The following is a 22,959-nucleotide window of genomic DNA, read 5'->3' on the forward strand; positions in this document are numbered from 1 at the left end:
CACCTCAAGAACACACAGAAGTAATACAGATCTCTTTGTATTTCAGAGTGTAATTGCTGACAAACAGACAAGGTAGGCATGCGAAAACAGAATTGTAAATAGAATTATGTGTAAATTGCTTCTGAAAGTTACTCAGTCCCGAGAGAGGACTCACGTGGTTTCTTGGTGGTGATGTTGACGGCGGGGCTGGACGGTCCTGCTCCGGCGCTGTTCTGGGGCCTGACTGAGATCAGATAGAGCGTGCTGCCCTTCAACCCTGAGAGCAGTGCAGCAGTGTCCGTGACCCTCACACTCTCAGCATCGCTCTCCTGCGTCCCCTCCTCCCAACAAAGGACCTGGACCAAACTCATGAAGGTTATTCCAGACCCCCAGCATTAGCACCAGCAGAGACACTTCCTGGCTGCACTGTTGTTGTTGATGTAATTCTGGACCTGAGGGCCAGAGGCTGTGAGTGACCTTAGGGCTTCACCATGGAGGTCAAGCAACCTGGGCCTTCTGCACAGTAAACCGTGGGTTAAAGAAATAATAGGAAGGATCCTCAGGGTTTTCCACCGTGACAGGGGGTGTTTTTGTGGAGGAAATTGATATATGATGTTCACACTTCTAAGGGGTGATTTATAGAACACTACATCGGCACCCAGGGTATTAGGCACCTTCGGAGACTGGAACAGCTGTGAACAGACCTCTTCATTCTCCAGATTAGATTGTGAAAAATTTACCTTTGTACCACAAGCTATATTTCAGGGTTGGAACATGTAAAATGTTTGCCATGGGCAGTGCTATTAAAATGTATGAAAACCTATTGTGGTGTCAATCATTTTGAGAATGTCTACACTATCATGATATTTATGATGGAGGGGGGGGGTTACCTCATATCCAATGATCCTACCACTGCTGGCCCTCTGAGGGATGGGCTCCCAGTACACCTCGATTTCAGATGCTGACAGTGTCCGGGCCCACACTCTTGATGGTGCTTCAGTAGGCTCTAATCATGTAGGGATGGGACCAAGAAGATTACCAGGAATTAGTAACAATGAAATCTCAGCATTCAAGTGTCTAAGTTCTATCAACAACTTGAGGAGCAGTAATAGAACAAACCTTCCTCTGCAGAATACACTATAACCACATGGCTAGACAGTCCTTCTCCTATGTTGTTGTAAACTCCAACTTTCACCTCAAATTGGGACAGAGGTGGAATGCTGTCATTCTTATAGATGTATCTGGATGCATCAGGTGAAGCCAACACTGTCTCGATCCAGATGTTGGTGCCAAGAGGACGGAAAGCCACAACATATCCAAACCCCTCTCCATTTTGCAGCTCCTCTGGAATGGGCTGTAAGTGGGACAAATGTTTGCACTTTGCATTACTTCCATTTGTTGCTACAGTATATGGAAAATGCAGTGTATTTTGTGTGGCTTAGTATCATATTTCTATAACAATTCAGTTCCACGTTACTACACAGTACACATACAACATAAAACAATATGCATGTTGAGTCATATCACTTAAGAGGCCCACAGAAGCTTCCTTCTTGAGAGGTCAGATTTATGCACATACAATTTCCACCATCTCTGCATCTTCATTTTGATTTACACACCAGGGGAGCTGTTTGGAGGAGGCAAATAGCGAGGCAAGACAGCTCTGCTTTTAATTAAAACCCATTTAATTGAAGTCGCGTCACCGTGGAGAATTCTGTCAAAATCCAAAGACTGATTTGAAAACAGTCTGTCATAATGAAGACATATTCTAATAAGTCTTGGATCCTCTTACCTCCCATATAATCACAAGCTCGCCTCTGCTCCCTCCACCACCACTGACATTAGCTGGTGCAACTTCAGGAACTGGAGGGAATTAAAACAACAATGACAAACATTAGGGTGCATATGCCTTCATACAGAGGAGCAAAGACAGGTATTTGCATCCCTATCATACTCTACCTTAGTCCTGATAAAAAACTAATGTGTGAGCACTGCCCTACTGTACTTCTATTCCCAATTAGTTTTATATTTCATGATTCATGTTTACAAAAGAGCCTGTCTTTCTGATCTAATTAAACATTGGCATGACCAATGGTGCACAGTGCTTCTGTTTGTACAGTATGTCACCTCCATGTGTGAGACTCTGCAGGAGCCCTGCTCGCATTTGATTCATACAGCAAGGCGGAAACACTAACCCGCTCAGAACAGACACTTTCAAGTCATTGCCTTATGGCATGTGTGGGTATTTCACACGGTTCCTGTTGCAGACATAAATTAATCATCGCAGGATTTCCTGAGTGCTGATGTACACAACATCTAAATGCTTAAAAGGTATGATGTCTCCTGCTCTAGTGATTTTAATCTGACGTGTGAAGGTGTCAAAAATCCACATGGATACTGTAGATAGACCATATTATATAAACATATCAATTTTGTTCTCGCTTATTTGGTAAATCATTAACATCTGTCCTTGTATCAGTCAAATTGAAATTAAGCTATTTTTTTCTTCAATAAACTTAATCAGCGAAGAAATACACAATAACCAACAGATTGGTGTAAAAACTGACTCCAGATTTTGCATGGAGAAATCCATCCGGGGAGAGCACTTAATGCAAATAAAACTAATCATACAGTGAAATGACATTTCTACTATGGTAATGATGGTTTCACCAAGAGGGAGAGAGAGAGAAAACTAGTGTACCTGCTGCTTTGGTTCGAATCTGTTTCGATGGAGTGCTGGGCTCTCCCACACCCACACTGTTGATTGCCACCACCCTGAATTCGTAATGCACCCAGGGGTTCAAATATTTCACTGTTGCATGCAACATCTGTCCAGGCACAGAATCAGGAACTAGGATTAAAGAATTTAGAATTGAAATAAATATTGTTTCTCATAGGCCAACAAAAAAAACAACCACATTTCAAGAGGCAGGTATGCTATCAAAGACTGACTGCGGTTACAATTCATGACATTATTTATTATCCAAAATGACCCCTGAGATAAAAGTTATAAGAAAGCAATGCATCTCTTCTCATTATGCCCCACATATTACTCTTCCCACAGTATTCAGTGAGTACAGAAAAATGCTCTGTATATAGTGCCGTGTTACAGGGGGTTGATGTGGTACCTGTTCTGACAGCCTGCCAGCCTATGGAGAAGGGGGTCCTGGCCTGTACAATGTATGTGGTGACAGGGCTGTGGTTGTCAGGCCCGGACCCCCACGAGAGCTGGGCAGTGGTGTCAGTGATCTCCCCCACCAGCAGACTCTCTGGGGCACCAGGAGACCCTGTGGGAACCAGCAAGCAGCGCAGAGAAAGAAGGGCAAGCAATTTCATCAGCTTCTATTGTATCAGCCCATCAGCTCAGTCAATGGCAAGGTTAAAATGTTTCATGCAAGGCAGACAAGTCCGTTCAACAAAAGAAAGAGGTTTAATATTTCACACCAGAGCTAAAGATCCTTCAATTGATGGTGGAAACACAAAGGACTCCAAGGAAGGGAGAAGTTAAAAATTAATGCATTGATCTCAGATGCTCGCGTCATTATTGGAGAGGCACCCGGAATTGTTGGATGAAATAAAGAAAATGGAGGGAGATAAAGTGTGAGGCTTTCTAATTCCTCTGAAGATGAGTGTTACTGCATACTACTGTAATACCAAGTTATCAGTGCAAGGAGGAAGTGCATACAGACCTCTCACAATCAGGTCAGCTGCAGCAGAGACACTATCCACCACCGTGTGCACCATGCAGACATACTTCCCAGAGTGCTTTAGCTGAATGTTCCGCACCATCAGATCACCTGCAGAACCCTGAAGAAAAATAAAATATGCTATATCAATATTTGATACTTGTAGCATGTTTGCATACTGCATGATGCCTATCTCATACGCTATCATGTGTTTTCAACCCTCTCTGCTTATACATGCAGTAGAGAGAGAGAGAGAGAGAGAGAGAGAGATGAGGAGAAAGCAAAGAGTGACACCGATTCCTTTCACCCCTATGTTAAAAAAACAACTTCCTGAGATTTATGAGCATTTACAATGATGCTCCAACTGAAAATGTCAATCTTATACAAGCAATTTTAGTGGGTCTTTGTGTGCTTATCTGACCAGGACATAAATCCTGTAATCAGACAGATGTGTGCTTCTTTGTTCACTGAACTGTCAGGTGATTTACACATAAGATCACCTACAGGCTGGGGAGTTTTCACATCTGTCTGCAGCGTTTACCCCAGTCTCCTGTGTTAACTGTTCCTGACGTGTGTATGAGGCTTACATGCTATAAAGTGTGTGAACAAAGCTTGTGGTGCTGTCCCTGGTACTGTACATACACCTCCGATCATCTCAAAGTGGTCCTGTCTGTTGAAATCAATGAGTTTCCCGTTGAAAAACCACTTGAAGGTAGGATCCAGGGAGGAGTCTCTGGACACCTCGCATGGCAACACAATGCTCTCTCCCACCGTGGCGTCCAAGCTTAGTGGTGGAACTGTGATCCTGGTTGGCTCTGTTACAGAATGTCGAAAAACAAAGACATTTCAGATTTCACATTTGTGTAATACTGTATCCATGATTCAAGCTTAGAATATAGGCCTGCTGGATGAAATGAGAAATAACTCAACACAGAGACAGCCTCTTCCTGTGTTGATGTACAGTACATGAATTGTAATTAATTGACCCTAAATAGTTCTCCCTTGTGAAGTGTCTTTCTCTCAAAATTCAATTAACATGTTCTGGAAAAAATATTTTGTATTGATTGTCTTGAGAATGAATAATTCAACATACTCCAATCACCATGTAAAATTAAGGAAAAATGAAATCTCTATGTACAACCATCAGTTATTAAAAATGCCAAATTGAAAAAATGCAACAGCAGCTCTTTTTAAATTAACATGCAATGTCTGACTTGGTAAGAACAGAACATTCTTTCTCCAGTACTATAGATGCCAGGGATTTTTTCCACTCTGCTGTGTGACCAATAACTCACAGCTGACAAAACCTAGGATGAGTTATGATTCTGTCAAACCAGCAGGAACATAAAACAACTATATATTTCATTATCAATTTCATGCTTGGGTTAGTATTTTTTTCTTCTAAACACAGGTTTAAACCATCTGCTTAAAAGGTAGTGAAATCTGAGGCCGGAAAAGTACCTTTCACCACCAGTGTGCCAGTACTGCTTGATGTCCCGAAGGGGTTTCTGGCCACACAGGTGTACCTTCCCCCATCAGACTTGCTTATGTTGGTGATACGCAGAGTGCCATCTTCCATGATGGTCCGTCTAAAGAGGACGAAACAACAGACAACTATTGTTACCGGAATCCATAGTGATTGAATAGCACTCAACAAGTTGATGAGCAATTTAAGACTGACATTTTGTTTGTCATTTAATCATAAACTGAAGGATCGTATTACCTTAACGAGTCATACTGTGCATACTGTATATTTTCATCATTAATATCATGTACTGTACTGTAATAGTGTGAACAAGTTTTTATTGAAAGAAATTGACTTGTCTGGAAGACAAGAATTCTCTCTACAAGCACATGTACACATTTCAGAACAGAGTCATTATCTTAGTTCAAGCAAAACAGATTCGCTGTAGGGTTGCCACGGTATTGACTGCACAAAAGAGTAAATGTGCTTATTGTTAAGGATTCACAATGGGACACTAAGGCCAATGAGGACAGAGGAAGGGGAAGAGCAATATATTGGAAAGAGATGATTCACTTCGAATGGAATCTTTACCAGCGGCCTTATCAACAACAACATGTGTGAGATCCTATCAACACGCTAAAAGCCATTTCCAAAAAGGTAATGAAACCAGATATGAATATAAAGCTATCTCACTTGTGGCAGAATGTCTGGAAATGAGTGAGAAACCAGGGAATCTTACGGGACAATGGTTGAAAAGCGCACGACTGAAATAGAACGGAGTATTGTTCTCTTTGTAATATTGAATACACTATATCTGTTTGCAATATTTTCCCATTATCTCAATTTTGCTGTCATGTGAATCATCAGATGGAATTATTTTATTTGAAATGAGAAAACAACATCACAACACAACAGTATTTTCTCTTCATTGTTTGCCATATTGCACAAACAATAAGGGCCATGGGGTGGCTAATTCTTATGTTATTCTTCAAATACAAAAGTTGGAAACAAATGGAAACACATGCATAATAATGCTGAGAACTCCTCACTACCATGACCTTCTGTTTCAGTAAATCAAACAGAAAAGCTGAGCTGCAAGCGCCAAGCTCAGAAATCAAACAATTTCACTGGAGCTCTTAAAAATAAATATGTATTCACTCCGCCTGAGCTGAGACCCAGGGAGCATGTCTGACACAGGGTGCTTTGCGCCGATTTATTGACAAAAATATCCAACATTGAGTGATGGAGGGGCGCAGAGAACATGACCTGAGGGGCAATGAGCTGCAAAACAAATAAAAACGTAAAGAACTATCTGCTTTACGAACAAACTCTGTTCCACGCTGTGCATTTCTATTCTCATCCAGACGCACTGCCTGTGTAATCACTTCTTTTTCCTTTTCTCTATGACTACCCTGTGGAATATGATAACTAATCAATCGCTCTGCTCACATGTTGAAGCAGGTCCAGTGCGTTACGGAAAGCCTATGGAAATGTGGCAGGCAGCACATATTGATTTGAGCTACAGCCCAAAAGCAAGTGACTAGGGAAAGTAGCACAGCAGTATCACCAAGGCTCCTCTTCACACTTCATTGGAGACAACCACACCACCCAAATTAAAAATGCAAAATTAGAGAAGAGCATATGCCAGGGTGTGAGAGGAGTACATTAAACAGCACCCTGGTGAAAATAAACTAATCTTCGCTATCTCACTCTCCTCCTCTGTCACTCTCTCATCCTCCCTTCCTCCGTCCCTCTCTTTCTCTCTCTCTCCCTCTCACTGTCTCATTCTCTCTCTTTCTCTCTCTCTGGTACCATATCTGGTTATCTCTCTCTGGTACTCTCTCTCAAATACACACATTCATACATGACATGATTGACTCATCAGATAGTTTAAACTGAGGTGTAGTGCACAGAGATTATCCCCTCAGTCCATATTATGCTCTCTGGTTATTTTTTCTCTCTCAGAGGGCTGCAGAGCAACAGCATAGGCATGTATCTGTGACACTATCCTTACAGGCTCTCTGGGCTGTGACCTGCACCTTGAATGGACTTCTGAGCTGTAACCCTGTGAGGCCATAAGGCTAGCATGAGATGTAATGAACAATCATCACATGGACGTTATACAGTGTAATGCCATCCTTCCTCAACTCCCCGCCTTGAGGTCTGCTGGATTTCATTCTTCCTGTCCCATCAGAGACTGATTCAGACTTGGACAACCAGGAGCGTAGAACCTCTGTCCATCAGTGACATTTATCAATCAATCAACTACAGGTACTAGGTAGAAAAGAACACACGCAGTGCTCCGGACCTTGAGGCTTGTATTTGAGCACCCTGTCTGGTCTGTGCTATTCCTGAATAATGGGTAGAACAACCAAGGTCATGATCAAACATGTCATCCTCTGTAACTGTAACCGTGAAGGAGTTCACACTGTACAACAACAAAAAGAAAACATTTATACAGAGAGAGATCTGTAAACAAGACCTTTGTCTTGGAGCAACAGAGACAGTTTAAGCAAAAAGCTCCCTCACCACCACTTCTGAAGTCGCCTCGAATAGAGACACAAAAGACAGCTAGCCCTAGAGACCCACACGGCCAAGAGAGGAGTCTCCTTTAATACGTGCCATCAATGGCATGAGCACTGATGCGTACAGAACTGTACCTCTTGCTGTCCTTCAGGAACTCTCCCCCTCTCCGCCAGGAGATGGAGGCTCTGGGGGAGGCATGGGGACGACACTCCATGATCACCTCCCCCCCTCGCTGGATTAGCATGGACTTCTTCACTGCACTCTTGGAGAAGTCGGGGGGAGAGGCTGAGGATTGGAACATATCCTATTTAAGCCATTTGCTCTCTTCAAGGAGGAACAACCGCTATGCATCAGGCAAAATGTCAAACACATCATAGTCAACAACAACTGTATTTAATCAAAAACTGTCTTTCTTTATGAAGTAATTATGTAAATGCATCTAAAGTCATGGCTCAGCTGCCGTGTTTGTTTCATATTCATTTGAGGAACTTCTTCCCACTGACAACATCCGTAAATATGTGTAGACATGTGTGTTTGGCCTGTAGCCATGCCTCTGGCATTGATTGTGTGTAAACAAGACAAAATGAACGCTGTAGAGTAGACACATGCTTACCCACAACCTTCAGTTCAGCGCTGGCATAGATGGCCCCGTGTTCATTCTCAGCCAGGCATTGGTACATCCCAGAGTCCAGTAGACTGATGCTTGATATGGTCAAACTTCCACCTTCTACCTGTATCCTGTCCTGGTGACAAATAAGTATGTGATTTTGCGATTAAACTAAATGTATACATTTATACTTTTATCAATTTACAACCCAGGGAAATCTATTTGAATACAAATTACCATACTGTACGATGATGTTATTGTGTCTTTAGATTTTGCTCATATATGTACCAGAACAAAGTCAATAAGCTTTTGTATCCTCAATAAAGTGGATATCATCTCACTGATGACTGTGACCTTTGCAGCAAAGTTTGTGTTGGGTAGACTTTTTTTTAATGAAAATCGGCTTAATGTTTGATCTCGTGTCTTTGATGTGAGATGAAAAAGAAGGTTGAGACGGGTAGAATAATTCTTTATATGAAATATCACAATAATGCAGTGCAATGGAAGGTGAGTCACTCTCACCTCTGGTACCAGGGGCTCACCGTTCTTCATCCATCTGTACACAGGCTTAGGCTTACTGCTGGCCCTGCACTCCCATAGGAGGTTAGATTCAATGGCCATATGAGCATCTTTCAATGTCTGAACCCAGTGCAGATGTTCAACATCTGAGGAATTCAAGAATGTGATTAAGTTATAAAATGTCAGCATCTTTATTGACGATTATGACAAGTAAATATATGTGTATTGGCATAAATGGGCCCAATCTAAATGTCACAAACAATGGCTCAATGGAGTACTGTAGCTGGAAGCTGCCCTGAGCTTTGAATAGAATGATTCTCTTTGCACCACTGGCTAATAGCAATATTCAAGTTGGCAGGCAACGGCTTAGCCACTTTAGAATGACAAAACAGAAAGGTTAATTGGTACACGTTAATTCCAGATGATCCCGTCTTTATCTTGCCTTTTCATAGAGTGGGCACAAGGTTTTTCAACCTTTACTTATGACTTATAATTTACGGACCAGATATTTTAATTTGACTTACTTGGCAAAGCGTTGACAAAAGAGACAAAAATCCATTCACATTCTTGGATTTGTTAGTTACTATTTGTAAAATTTCACTTGAAGAAATTCCAAACCACATATTGGTTCCATTATTATTAATATAATATAGCCACATACTTGAGAAATTAAATTCAGTATTTTTTTGGATTAATTAACACATTCTGAGAAACATACTATGGAAGATGAGTTGTCCTTTGGCAATATTCCTTCCCCTTGAGTTCTCGGCAACACACTCGTATAGACCGGTATCCTCTGGGCGGAAATATGGGATTTCCAGGACCCCGTTGGAGTGGTTGATTTTGATCTTGCCAGGGAAGGGATTCCCGTCTGCTCTTCTCCATGTGATGGAAGGCACTGGGCTGAAGAGGTCAGGCATAAAAGGTCACACTAGCCATGCGCCCCATTCTGACACTTAATAAGACATTGGCTGCTATAATTCTAACTGGATTCAGCCATGGAGTAAGTCACAAACATCACATTCCATATGCAGAGTAGAGTGCTACAATATGCCATGCTTATTATCGTGCTGGAGACTTACTTTCCTAAGGCAAAGCATTCCAGTTTCACAGATGAACCTTTGGCCACATGGAGTTTTTCGGAAAACTGAACTTCGATCTTTGGCTCGTACTCTCCCATGACAGCTGCATGGGGCAAGAAAATTCACATCAGTTCCAACACAAAAAACAAAGATGACATCTCCTGTAATTCAAGTTCATTGTAAGAACTGTGGCATAAGGCAGACTGCTGGAGAGCAAGCCTGTGTGTTAACATACATACTTTACAGCACTTGGTTCAGCGGATGGATGAGTTTGGATTACATATCTGCTTCAGCTAAAGTCTTAAGTGGTACATTTAACCAGTTGAAATGGGGTTGTTGTGAGGTGAACCTCCCTGTGCTGAACATGTGTTTACATGTCTGTGTGTGTGTGTGTGTGTGTGTGTGTGAGTGAGTGAGTGAGTGAGTGAGTGAGTGAGTGAGTGAGTGAGTGAGTGAGTGAGAGAGTGTGTGTGTGTGTGTGTGTGTGTATGTGTGTGTGTGTGTGAGAGAGAGAGAGAGAGAGAGAGAGAGAGAGAGAGAGAGAGAGAGAGAGAGAGTGAGTGTGAGTGTGTGTACACCCTGCAATTCTGAATATGTAAATGTGTCCTATCATGCGGGAGAGAGGGCTTTTCAGACATATAGCTCCGTACAGTGTGGAGACTGTGAATGCTGCTCTGCTCCTGAGCAAACCAGCAAAACAAACAGTGTCACGCTCAAGACGACTGATTTATCTCCTTAGCTTTCACTCCCAGCAACAGCACAGGCAAGTTCAGCGGCTAGGATAAGCAGGAGGCAGCGGGGGCAGCAGAGCATGCTCACCGTCCCTGCGCAGCACCACAGGAGTTGGGGAGCTGTAGACAGTGGCGTTGGTCATCATGTTCCTCACCACACACGTGTAGTTACCCACATCTGAGGCCTCCACCTTGGCTATGTACAAGTTCCCTGTCCTCTGGGAGACGAAGCGACGAGTGTCCTGCTGCAGGAAACTGGGTCGTCCGTTGAAGACCCACGAATATTTGATCTCTGTGAATGAGAAGCGCAGAAACTGACCACAGAGGACCTTGGATATTGACAAAGAAAGTGATACTGATTCCACGGACATTCAAAAATCTTCCAGTGTGGCGAAACTATAGACATAAGATCTGGTTAGGATTTGAAAGCTATAAAAAGGGTAGACATGTCGTTGAGTATAGTCCTCTTTTTCTAATATCAATAAAGTTTGCACCACTGTCCCTCCTAAAGACCTCTTCATCCCCACTACCTCCCTGTACACGTTTCTCTCCTGTAAAAAACGTATAATTACAAATTTAAAAAAAAAGAAAATAAGTAATTCTTCCTTCTTCTAGCAGTGTGACTGCCAATAGCCCCTGGTCCTACCATAGATTACTTTTTCTTATGATAACTGATGGATAGATGATTCACTTGCTTAAACAAATGTATTTGTTGTAAGTCGCTTTGGATAAAGGCGTCTGCTAAATGCCATAAATGTAAATGTAAATGTAAAAAATGTGCAATGTAACTTTGCAAGATCTGTGCAGGGAGAGCTCACAAGAACAATAGCTACACATCAGAGTGACAGTACCAGTGACAGTACCAGTATCAGTACCAGACGGCAGCACAGAGACAGTCACAACATCCTTGACAGGGTGTGCTTTACTACTGAAGATAGCCAATAATTTGATTTTAAGAATATGCAGACAATTGGTTACTCTACTGAAATGCCAGTTCCACCAACCACACAAATTAACACAGAAAGGTTACAATTCTTACTCGCAAGAAAGGTCCACTGACAACATCCGTAAATATGTGTAGACATGTGTGTTTGGCCTGTAGCCATGCCTCTGGCATTGATTGTGTGTAAACAAGACAAAATAAACGCTGTAGAGTAGACACATGCTTACCCACCAACCACACAAATTAACACAGAAAGGCCCTGGTCATACAGACAGTAAAGTAACTAACTTTAAAAAAACACAATATTTATGTGGTCATATCCAGTAGTTATATTTAGACACAGAGAGAGAAAATGAAAATCAGGGTCTAAGGACATCAATGTCAAATTAAGAGCTGCTTATAAAAAGGGCAGGATGATGGAGGGCAGGATGGGTTGGGTATTAGGGCCCTTCTGTGATCAGGAACACATTACATCCTGAAATCAGCCTTTTGACTGTGGAAAGTGCCACTTGCTTCCTTGAGGGAAACAATGAATTAAAACCATTGTAGTGAAAGTCAGGGCAGAATGATTAGAGACTATTCTGCTTGGGGGTGGTGGTCTCACAGCAACAGAAGACTTGCAGGCACATAATCTCATATCCTTGACAGAATTTAACACTGAACACAGATCATTTTAGAGCACTTAGTATTTATTGCTCAAAGTGACTTTGTATATAGTAATTTGACTACATTTATTTCTATATGGTAAGCATTATTGTGCGCCTCAGTTGTTTGGAATTGGCATGATTACATTTACAATAAACAGAATTGTTGTCCAATTTAAGCCAATACAGTTCCTGTGAAATACACCTGGAGACAGCAGTATTGTGTAACCAAATACCATCTAATGTGTGACAATGGTCTCCTTGGAAAAAAATAAGCTTAGAATATGTTAAATAAAGAGATGAAGGCGTTTTGGGGAAAGGTGGGCAAATTGCGAAAGTGTGCATTTTGAACCCCTCACGGCCATTGATTCAGTTGGAAACAGAGAGTGAAGAAATGCTGGTGCGCTGGCGTGAAATTGTGCTGGTGGCGCAGAATGGCTGCAGGAGTGTGGGGCACTTTGAGGGTCTGCTAATCAGCAGTACACAGACACGGAGCAGACTCACAGCTGTGCCATGGGATAAACACTCCCCCTGCCACACTAGCCACCAGGAGCCTTTATTACCCACCGATAGCCAGCCCACTTGGAGGAAAATGGCAGTGTGGAAGTAGAGTACTGGAGGCTTTACAGATGACAGCATGGTCAGAGGTCACATGGGGGAAAGAAGTGACTTGGAGGTCATGGAGGGTCAGGCTATGGATTGGGAGTTTGGGGAGAGTTCATGTGTCGGACTTGGTGGTAGGATCCAATAGTGTATGATCATAAAAATCCTTTCTCCCACAGACAGGGAGGAGAGAGAAAACACTGCATGGAAGTGTGGAACTAGACTCTAAAGTGCTGAGAAGAAATTGTAGGTACGAAAAGTACAGCAATGTTAGAGAAAGATAGTGAGTATGGGGTCTATTCTAATTTCCTTGCACGCCACCTTATGTGCACAGATCTGTGCTTTACATGCCAAATATGCGTGCAAAACTCCAGTGTGTATTCTAATGTCAGCCCAGTAAGCGCCATTGTGCCAACTGCATGTTTGGGGTGGAGAAACTCATCTCAAGGGTGTGTCTCATGAGTATCATAGATACGCGCATTCTCATCTGATATTTTACGTGCAAATTCTCCATGTTCCCTGCGCGCTGGAGAGGCTACATTAAGTCCAGCAACACTATTGGCAGGGTTAGAAATTGTGTCTTTTGCTATCAGTATTTTATGGATGACCGTTGATTCAACAGCAGGCTAATCAGGTAATGTAACATTGCTCATGTCATGACCATTTGTTGAAGTGACACTGAAAATAATTGAAAAACACATGTAGCTGTATTGCAATAGCAAATACCACTGCAACCCTTATCTTTGGTAGACGTTTTACTTATTAATGGTCTCGATAATTTAGCCTTCCTTTATAGAGTCAGTTGCTATTAAATAGCAACAGTACATGTATTGCCTATCATTTCAAATGTATCGCCTGATTGCTTACCAATTAGAAAGAATGGCCGCACTGATGGAGGGAATTGGGCCCATGAATAACAGAATACATGCAATTAAAGTTGTATTGTCATATTACTATATGTAATGGGTTACAAGAATGTTCATGACAGTACAATTCAATTCTTACTCGCAAGCCTCCCTCTTCGCAATAACACATGAGAGGGAGGTATCGTGTGGTGTATCGTGGACATTGGAACTGCTGTGTTGTGGTCATGGAGGCTCAGTCTATAGAAGTCAATTTTGAACATGTTTGATGACTGTTTTACCAAAGTTACTTTCGAGATTAAATGTTACAATCTTTGCAAACACTTGAGTGCTCCATGACAATTCTGACAGACAGTTGAAGGATTAATGTGGAAATGTTTCCACTGATTTCGCAATGCAATATAAGCACCGTGGACAGCGGCCATGAATGACAGATAGAGAGAACACAAACATGTTACACATGCTTTGAAAATGATTCTCCACAATTCAATTCAACTGCAAAGCACGTGGGCTATGGCAAAGAACAGGCTATTTAAGTAAGGAGAATAGAGTAAAGAACAATAACAATTTCTGGGGGGATGAGAGTGAAGCAGTAGGCATTGTGTGAGAGTGAGAACACGTTGCAGTACCTCCATTATGGGGTGGTGGGCCACATAGCAGAACCACAGCCTGGCCCTCTCTCACTGACACTGTATTCCTCGGCTTTCTGCTGAAATTCTGCAGATCTGTGAGGTTGCAAACACAATAGAACTCTGATTATTTTTGGCTTTTAATAGTTAAACCGATTCAGGAGAGGGGCATTTCATTTTGAGTGCCATTTTCCTCTCTATGCACATTGCTCAAAGCTGCCTCGTCCCTGCTGGTATTACCAAACACATGTGTGAGCTCAGAGCAGGTGAACATAAATGCCTCTCTCTAAACTGGCTCAACAGATGACTTTCACTTTTCATTAAATGCTGCTGTGATGTAAGAGGAAATAAACATCACTATAGGGAACTAAACCTTTGGAAATATCATCCAAATCCCAGGGGAGGTCAGCAAATATCAAGAATAATAAAGTCAGAACTCACTTAATTCAAAACCTTACATAACCATTTAAATTAAAAGATCGAGTACCCCCCCCCCCCCCCCCCTTGATTATGCAATCATATGACAACTAAAGTCTAACATCATTTTTATCTGTTCACAAGACACAGTATATAGGGGTACATTTCACAGTGCATTTGAGTGAGACCAAGGAAACAATCTGTTGTTGAAATCCTTGAGATCATGTGATTAAGTCAGGGTGTAACATTAAGCCAGTGTCAAAGTGGTGCTAAGATTCAGACTTATGCTAATCATTGTGCTATCACTAATGGAGCCGCAGGCTTACTGCATGTCAACATGACGATAACCCCCACTAACATCTGTTTTCAAATTAAAACATGCTTCGATAATGAGAGTAAAAAACCATTCTGGGTTCATAACCTGAATGATTTTCTTGTGCTGTACACATTTCACTAAATCATTCATCATATCCACTCTACTAAAGAAGAGAAGATCTCAAAGATGGTCTATTCTAAAACACACATTAAAAAATGTAACTGAAAAGACAGAATCCACTCACATGCAAACTGAACTTTAGCCTCCCTGCTGACGATGGTTCCAAATGTGTTGGTGGCTATACACTGGTAGACTCCCCCATGATGGGCTGCATGAGGGTTACTGATCAACAAGTTGCCCTCCACCAGGCTGTAGTTCAAATCCACATCAATACCAATATCTCTGCCATCAACTTTCCATCTGTAGAGTAATACATGTACATTAAAGAACATCATCAGCATCACATTTAAATTGAAGGTAGGCTACAGTCTACTGGTGGAGCATACTGTATAATACTGTGTTGAAAACACATCTTTATAATTGTAATTACAGTATTGACAAAAACACATAACATCCCAATCTAATAGGGTAAAGAGGAAAGTTCTGAGTTGAGAAACCTACTTGTAATGTGGAGGAGGGTTTCCTTTTGCTTTACAGTTGATGAACACCTTGTTGTCCTCAGAGCTCAAAGGGAAAATACTGTCACTTGGTTCTTGAGTGAAGACAGGTCCATGGCGTGCATTTCTCTCTGTTTGAAGGAGAACAAACACTTTAGTTGTAGCATGCTGCTGACTACCATGTGGGTAAAAGGTACGAAACCTACTTATACATTTATTCATGGGCTTCTACTTATAATTCATACTGTACATTTTGTTAAAACACCACCAACACCCATTTAATTAGCTGCCAACACGCTTCTTTACATATGGTTTGAGTCTATTGTTATAACCTTCAGTGCTGCTATTCGAGAGGACAAATACTACACTGACATGAGAGGGCAATTAACTGATTACGTTCGGTACCCTGTAGCTTTCCATGCATATTAGCACACCCAATTTAAAGCCCACATGGACATACAAGCCACAAGCCGTACGGGAACGTCTTTTATTTGTCTTTCTTCCATTTGAATGCTAACCAACATGATGTCTGTTTTGGCACGCGTGACACGCATGGCAGCTCAGTTAGGTCTGCTGTTTTGGTAAGCTACTGCCAAAATACCAATACGCTAGAGTAATTACCCTGTGTTGCACTAATTACTTCAGCGAAATGTATCATATCTTCAATGGGTAAGAACCCCCTCTCTCGCCATCCCTCAGAACTAATCGTCTTCACTGCTGAGACACACAGTGCTGTATGTATGATGGTGGCTCTTACAAGCTACAGTGGCTTCATTTCCCTCTTTGAAAATCATCAGGTTTTTTTCACTTTGAGGATGAGATTCTTTTTTACAGGTCTCTAACCTTGACGAGGACAAAGAGAAGCGCTCCCTCCCGCATCATCATCATCCTAATGAGAGTGGGAGAGCGTTTTGCTTCGCCTCAGGTGAGGGCCTCCTTTTCTAGCCTCTAAGGGAGGTGCTTCATCTCCCGACTCCCACCCTCCTCTATGTCCTTTAAATGTTACAAATTAATAAACCTTTTATAGCTGGGCTTCTCAACTTGGGAAATGCAGTTGTTCATTTGATATTGTACTTGAGAAAAGTGGGCCGTAGTCATCCTCTTGGCATCAACCTAAACATGCCCGCCAATGTTAATACGCCTATATATGCATGCATGTAAATGTAAACTCATCCACAGATAATACATCCACAGATACAAAGTCTGCATCTTTAACATAGGCTACTCACACTGTTTTTCATACTGTCTTACTCCTTGTTGTATGTATTCATTCTCTGGCTGCACAGATACGTGCCCCTGACAAAGTGCTGACTTAAGATGAAATGCTAAATCAATGGAAATGGAAGCATAAATAACAACACAATGGCCATCTACTGTATACATTTAAATACATTTGTCGGATGACTTGTAAACATTCGGCTTGACTTCAATTTATATCTGTCAGACGGACCTGTCATCCCCAAATCCCTCTCCCCACTGTAGGCTATAGTAAATACAGTAGTTCAATAACCCAGACATAACAATGTAAGAGATAGTCAGGATATTGGAACTTTACAGCCGTCCAGGTAAGTCACTGAGTTCCTGTGGTTGTGTGTTGAGTGAATAGGCTGAGGTGGAGATAGAAGCTGAGGGAATGTGTTTCCATTGTACGACAAGTAGGTTGAGTACGAACGGAAGGTAGCGGAAATACTGTAGATATGACATGTTCATTTTATCTAGCAAGGTCATGCTACAGTACATTCAAAACGGCAATAACCGGAGCAGGTTCATTGATTATTCTCTTGAAGTACAGTACAGTACAACTGCATTATTTAGTACTGAACCTGCCACCTTAGTCTTTTCCTTAAGCTGTGAGTCAAAGATCAGAAAGCGGGTCTTACAATATTTGAAGAAGAGCTCTTCATTTACTGACTTAGCTTTTCAAATTCACCAATAGGCATTTTTGGGCATTGATATATTAAAGGCCAAATACTCTATGCATCTTTTTGCCGTCTCCATTTTCTAAAGGAACAATAAGATACCCTTTGATCTTATGCACCTGTTAGAGTGACAGCACATTCTATGATTGGAGAGCTGCAGCAGCAACTCAAACCTTTCAGGTCCTGCATCACTGCTGATCCACTATGGAATGACATGCTGACAACTTCAGAGTGTCTAAAAGAAAATGAAATGCAGAATACTGTACAGTCGGTTTGTGGCATTGAAGCCACTGAGAGTCAGCTTATCACATATGCGACAACTTTAACCCAAACTTTAACCCAAAGTTTACTCCATGATCCTTTGTTGTGATACAGATCAAGTTATGAGTAATGTCGTCCTGCTGGTAACCCCCTGACAACATGAGTCGTGGGTGAGAATGGCATGATCCTCTTTGAATAGATAAGGAAATTATAAAAAAACAGACATGCATAAAAAGAGCTGAACTCTCCCAGAGAGGGGAGTATGCAGATCAGGTGTGGTATCAAAGGCGACTTAGGGAACATCTTACCAGCGAGACACTCCTTGAGTGACAGAAGGATTAACAGTTCCCATGGCAACAACATCTTCATTTTCCAAGGTCAAAGACTTTCTTTCTTCCCATCCAATTGCCAGAGAGAGGTGAATATTTCCTGTGTAAACTCTTCTCCTTTGGCTGCAAAAAAAGAAAAGAGAGGAAATGGGCAATGCGGCAACACTCCCATGCAATATACACTGAGCCAGTTGAAAAACTGAGCTGGAACTTGAGGAAAATCAGTGGGCCATTAATAATTCATTCATCCAAATAAGCTGAGCCAAGATCTCATGCCTACGGGCCAGCTACCAGCTGATCTACGGGAGCTGATATTTAGTGTATACATTCGCTGCTACAATATCTCCCAGGAGCAAGTCAGGGGACGGGAAGAAAAAACTGGTTCTAGGCTTACAGCAGCAACAGATGAGCCAGCCCCCTGCCAGAGGCAATGTTTAGATTTCTCTAAAACTATTGGTTTAACACATTTACACTGGGAATAAATGGGTGATACATTTACAAATATGCATACATTTCTCTCTCTACTTATCCCCGAGAATGCTGAGAGTATGATGTGAGATAGACTTTTAAAGGGCATTACACATGACAGCATGGTGAGACATATTACATTAACCTACCCTCTATTGAGAGAACTAGAGAGATGCAATCCATCTGCTAGGTGAGGCATTCAATCCACTTCAAAACAGACCAGACAGACAGACTATCCTCTATGAATCATGAGAGGAAACAACTACTGCCATGGATTCTGACTCACATCTCCACGGCTTGATCAACAGCTCCAGAGAGGTCAGATTGCAAAACATGAATTCATTATATTGTTGTAGGATTCAAGAGTATTTGAAAGCTAGGAACATTGCAAGTTTGGGTCAGTACACCTATGGAAATCAGAGGCAGTGAAGTGGTATTTGTAAAGTATCTCTCTTTACACTCTCTTCATTACCTTTATAAAAGAACACGAAACAATGTACAAGGGAGGCTCAGTGTGAATTCCTAGGTGTTTGTGAAAACTCTTGAGTCAGGTATCACTGTCCTATCGAACGGCTCTTGGTGCAGTCATACTGTGTCAATTGTCTCCTTTATAATTCTGCTCTTATGTTAAAACTACAGAACAGAAAGGTGATGAATAAAATAACGTGCAGCTGATTTGTTCTTCACTCCACTCAGTCTCATTTCCCAAGGCAAAAAATTCCTCTGTTGGAAGCATGTTCAAAAGGTGTGAAAAGCACTGATCAGGAAAGAAAAATGGAAGTAGATCATTGTGGGGATGAGAAGAGAGATTGAATTAGATTAGATTTATTATATTCGCTATTATCTACTCAGAGGGACTAAGACTCCTGACCTTCAATGCTTCATCTCTTCAGTCATCTCTATTGATTTGGTTTCCATTTTTTAACCTCCTGCCTTTTTGTTTGTCATTCTGCCCACAGTCCTGCGATGAGTCTCAATGAAGTATGGAAGGATGGGTCAATAACAGGATATTTGGTTGATGTCTTGCCTTATGAGACTTACAGGGATGATGTATTTGTCTCATGCAGGGAAAACTGATGCTGAAACAGTATCCATTGGACCATCGAGCAAGCTCACTTTTGACCTATTTCAACACTCATGGGACAATCCCCTCAGTCTATCCACAGTCATGTGTATGGTATAGGCCTACTGTATGTGCCATTTAATGTTACAGAATATTACCTCCTATATTAACACACACACACACACATATATATATATATATATATATATATATATATATATATACAGTATATAAAGGGGGAAAGATTTAGAGTCAGTCAAGGTGTCATCCATTTTCTCACAAAATACTTAGAGTAAAACCAGTGGAGGGATAGTTCACTTATAATGAATATATATGATTACTGACTTGCATTGATTTAAACTGCATAAAAGCATGTAATCAACGTAACAACAGAGCAACCTGTAAAATGTTTGTTGTTGTTGCACATCAGCCCCATTGGCTGTCATTCATGTTGGTCCTGGGACACCTTAGCTAGCCAGAAATTGATGAAACAAATTAATCCAAATATGCACTTTAAAATAGTCAGAGTAAATGGACAACAGACAGGGTAAATCAAGTATATATATATAAGTCCCTGTCGTCACCACCACCAAGTACCTTAGTTTCTACCTAGACTCAGTCGGTGAGGAAAACCTCACAATGGGTACACTTTCTGACTGTCCTAGCCAGACATGGCCTACCCTGTGAGGACCTGGTAACCATCTACACCACACTGGTCAAGCCATGCCTGGAATATGGTGGAGCCCTCTTACTGGGATGCACTGTCGAGATAGCATGGGTTCAAACAATTCAATAGAATTGTGAGCACACAAGCTAGCTACACGAATACAACTACAGTACACTTTATACAGTCAGCAAGTAAGGAGTAGAAAGGATGAAATGGCACGCTTGCTGCGTCCCTTTATTGACATGGGTGGCAGGCAGGGCTATTTCCTTGCAAGCGTCACAGGCCTGCACCAGGTGTGATTGAATAGGGGTCTTCAGCGAAAGGTACACAAGAGTGCGTGTCCCATAGCGAGGGGCTGAACCGAGTCGACTGAAAAGACAAACACAACCTAAACCCTAACCCCCCCCCCCCAACCCTAACCCTAAAACCCAGACATTTCCAATGCGCTCAGTCTGCCCCCAGTCCAAAAACATTAAGACATTTAAACATCTCCATACTGACACCACAACAACCTTCAGGTCACAGATTACCTGCGCCTCAGAGGGTGTTGTATACGCCATCTAACGTCCATGTCCATTTACCTATGTAGGCAAGACGACCTGTCCACTATGTACCTGTATTATTGAGCACAAAAGCTCCATCAGAAGGAACAACCCTACTTTTCTCCTTACTGTCCACTTCTCCCACAAAAAAACACTCAATGAGCTCCAGTTCTGGGCACTTGAAAAACTGGAGAGAAATGCAAGGGGAGTTAAATTTGATCAACTCCTCTAACAAAAAGAGGCCAGATGGATCCATACATTGGATCCTGTATACCCTAAAGGATTGAATGAATCGTTGGAATTGATATATTTGTGTGTCTTAAAAAGGCACAAACACATGCTGCTTCACGTCACATCCTCTACCTTTTCTATATAGGTATGTGACATCCAGATTATATGTTTTGAGTGTGTGTGATCTATGCAGTTAGCCTTTTGCTCAAGCTCTGTGACTGGGACTTAAGTATATGCATTTTTGTACCACACAATTTGTATACCCATTAAATATTTTGCATTCTATTTTTGGTTACTCTCTCTCTCCTATTTTTTAACCAATAAATATTACATGCCAGCGACTGTAAGTCATTCCAAATCAATATGATTTAAATTCAGGCAAGCTTGCTAAAAATATCCATGTGAGCACACAAACTCAAAGCAGAGCATGAAGTGGCCCCATTTACTTGAAATTCAACTGAAGAGTATATCTGACTAGTTTCTTACATAGCAGAAAAAGTCAACAATTAAAGTGAAGCAGGGTTTGAAAGTATAAGGGTGGTACTGTAGACCCAACTACAAAATGTGCTGTAAGTTGCTGATGGTAATGAAGTACATAGGCCAAGAGGGGGCACTCTTCTTTTTGGTCCAAGTTGATCCTACTGTAATATAATCAGGGCCTAATACCAGGTCATGATGCCATCCAATCATTCCCCAGCTTATAACATCCTGAAATGACTCACATTTCTTCACTGAAAGGACTACCGCATAATGATCTCTCTAGCATATTTGCCATGCATCAAGAGAGATGCTAGAGTACAGTTTGTTGGTACAGTAGGTAAGTTGATTTAACCCCAAACACATTTGCTGCACTTCTAGTCAGAGTGGTGTAATGTCTATATGAATACATGAGTTGTGTAAAAAAAATAAAGTGACATTAATCTACTGATACCTGTGGCAAATACGCTCACTGAGGAATGATCTATTTATGGGTACTTAGTGGATGGTGAGGACCGGGGAACCATTGCAGTCCATTGCAGAGGTTGTCTAACAAGCCCCCGAAGCCTAAAGTCATTAGTGTCCCTGGTCTGCGAAATGATCGATGCTAATTTATGTTCGCTGTAGTCAGCTGTCTAGTTTCACTTTCAAGCGGATCAACTTTCTTTTGTCTCCCCACGCTAGCACGCCCTCTCCCCCTGGCACTCAAAGTCAAACTCATGGAGCCTGTTTGCATTTGTCCATGGACGGTAGTAGCTCTGATTATGCACAGTGTGGAGATGCAGAGCCCACATTCCCGTAAGGTACGGGCGAGAGATCTGGCGCTGTTCCTCTGTCAGATAGCACAACTCTCTTTTAATGATGCATAGGTCCCAGGCATCCTTGGGGAGGATGTGTTTCTTGGTCACAGTCCAGAAATTTCAAGTAGTTGCTCATGATCCCCATGATTAATTTATATACCAGAGAAAAAATACAATGGTAATAATTCTTGTGCCCAGCGGACAGTGGTCGCAGGTGTTGGAAATTCCAAGTGGGATGAATCGAGCTAATGATGCCTGCAAGGGATAATCCCTAATAAAACTGTGGCATAGATAATGCGCTTCCCCCCTCTCAATGGCTTCTGATATCGAGATAGCTGTGAGAGAAATGATTAAATGATGTATCGATATTGACACAGCTTAATGTATGTATCTGTACTGATGTATTGCCTGGCTCAATGTTTATTACTGATTATCTGCATCCCACAGTGGAATATGTGAACTGGGTGGAAAAGGGGGGATTCGGTGAACTCTGGTGAGCAGTGTTCCACTTCATTAATTCCTGAGCAATTGGCTAAACATGTGACCACGGAAATTAACATCAGCCGTCTTTTGAG

General features: G+C 41.7%; 1 protein-coding gene across 1 annotated transcript in view; it reads right to left on the reverse strand.

Annotated features, from left to right (window-relative positions):
* cntn6 (contactin 6) overlaps window positions 1-18,176 on the reverse strand; it is a gene marked incomplete at both ends in the record, with an annotated part of 33,230 nt that extends 15,054 nt beyond the window's left edge. Inside the window, 19 exons of the mRNA XM_083667611.1 lie at window positions 155-335; window positions 870-985; window positions 1,099-1,333; window positions 1,772-1,842; window positions 2,681-2,830; window positions 3,108-3,266; window positions 3,669-3,786; window positions 4,308-4,480; window positions 5,127-5,254; window positions 7,791-7,941; window positions 8,270-8,399; window positions 8,786-8,928; window positions 9,501-9,685; window positions 9,865-9,967; window positions 10,684-10,887; window positions 14,278-14,373; window positions 15,255-15,430; window positions 15,632-15,758; window positions 18,116-18,176. Coding sequence (XP_083523737.1) covers window positions 155-335; window positions 870-985; window positions 1,099-1,333; window positions 1,772-1,842; window positions 2,681-2,830; window positions 3,108-3,266; window positions 3,669-3,786; window positions 4,308-4,480; window positions 5,127-5,254; window positions 7,791-7,941; window positions 8,270-8,399; window positions 8,786-8,928; window positions 9,501-9,685; window positions 9,865-9,967; window positions 10,684-10,887; window positions 14,278-14,373; window positions 15,255-15,430; window positions 15,632-15,758; window positions 18,116-18,176 — 2,707 coding nt within the window. The remainder of the gene's footprint in view (window positions 1-154; window positions 336-869; window positions 986-1,098; window positions 1,334-1,771; window positions 1,843-2,680; window positions 2,831-3,107; window positions 3,267-3,668; window positions 3,787-4,307; window positions 4,481-5,126; window positions 5,255-7,790; window positions 7,942-8,269; window positions 8,400-8,785; window positions 8,929-9,500; window positions 9,686-9,864; window positions 9,968-10,683; window positions 10,888-14,277; window positions 14,374-15,254; window positions 15,431-15,631; window positions 15,759-18,115) is intronic.
* Window positions 18,177-22,959: the final 4,783 nt, after the last annotated feature.

The sequence above is a fragment of the Argentina silus genome (genome assembly GCF_951799395.1).
Source record: "Argentina silus genome assembly, chromosome: 4".
In the NCBI taxonomy this organism is placed as follows: domain Eukaryota; kingdom Metazoa; phylum Chordata; class Actinopteri; order Argentiniformes; family Argentinidae; genus Argentina; species Argentina silus.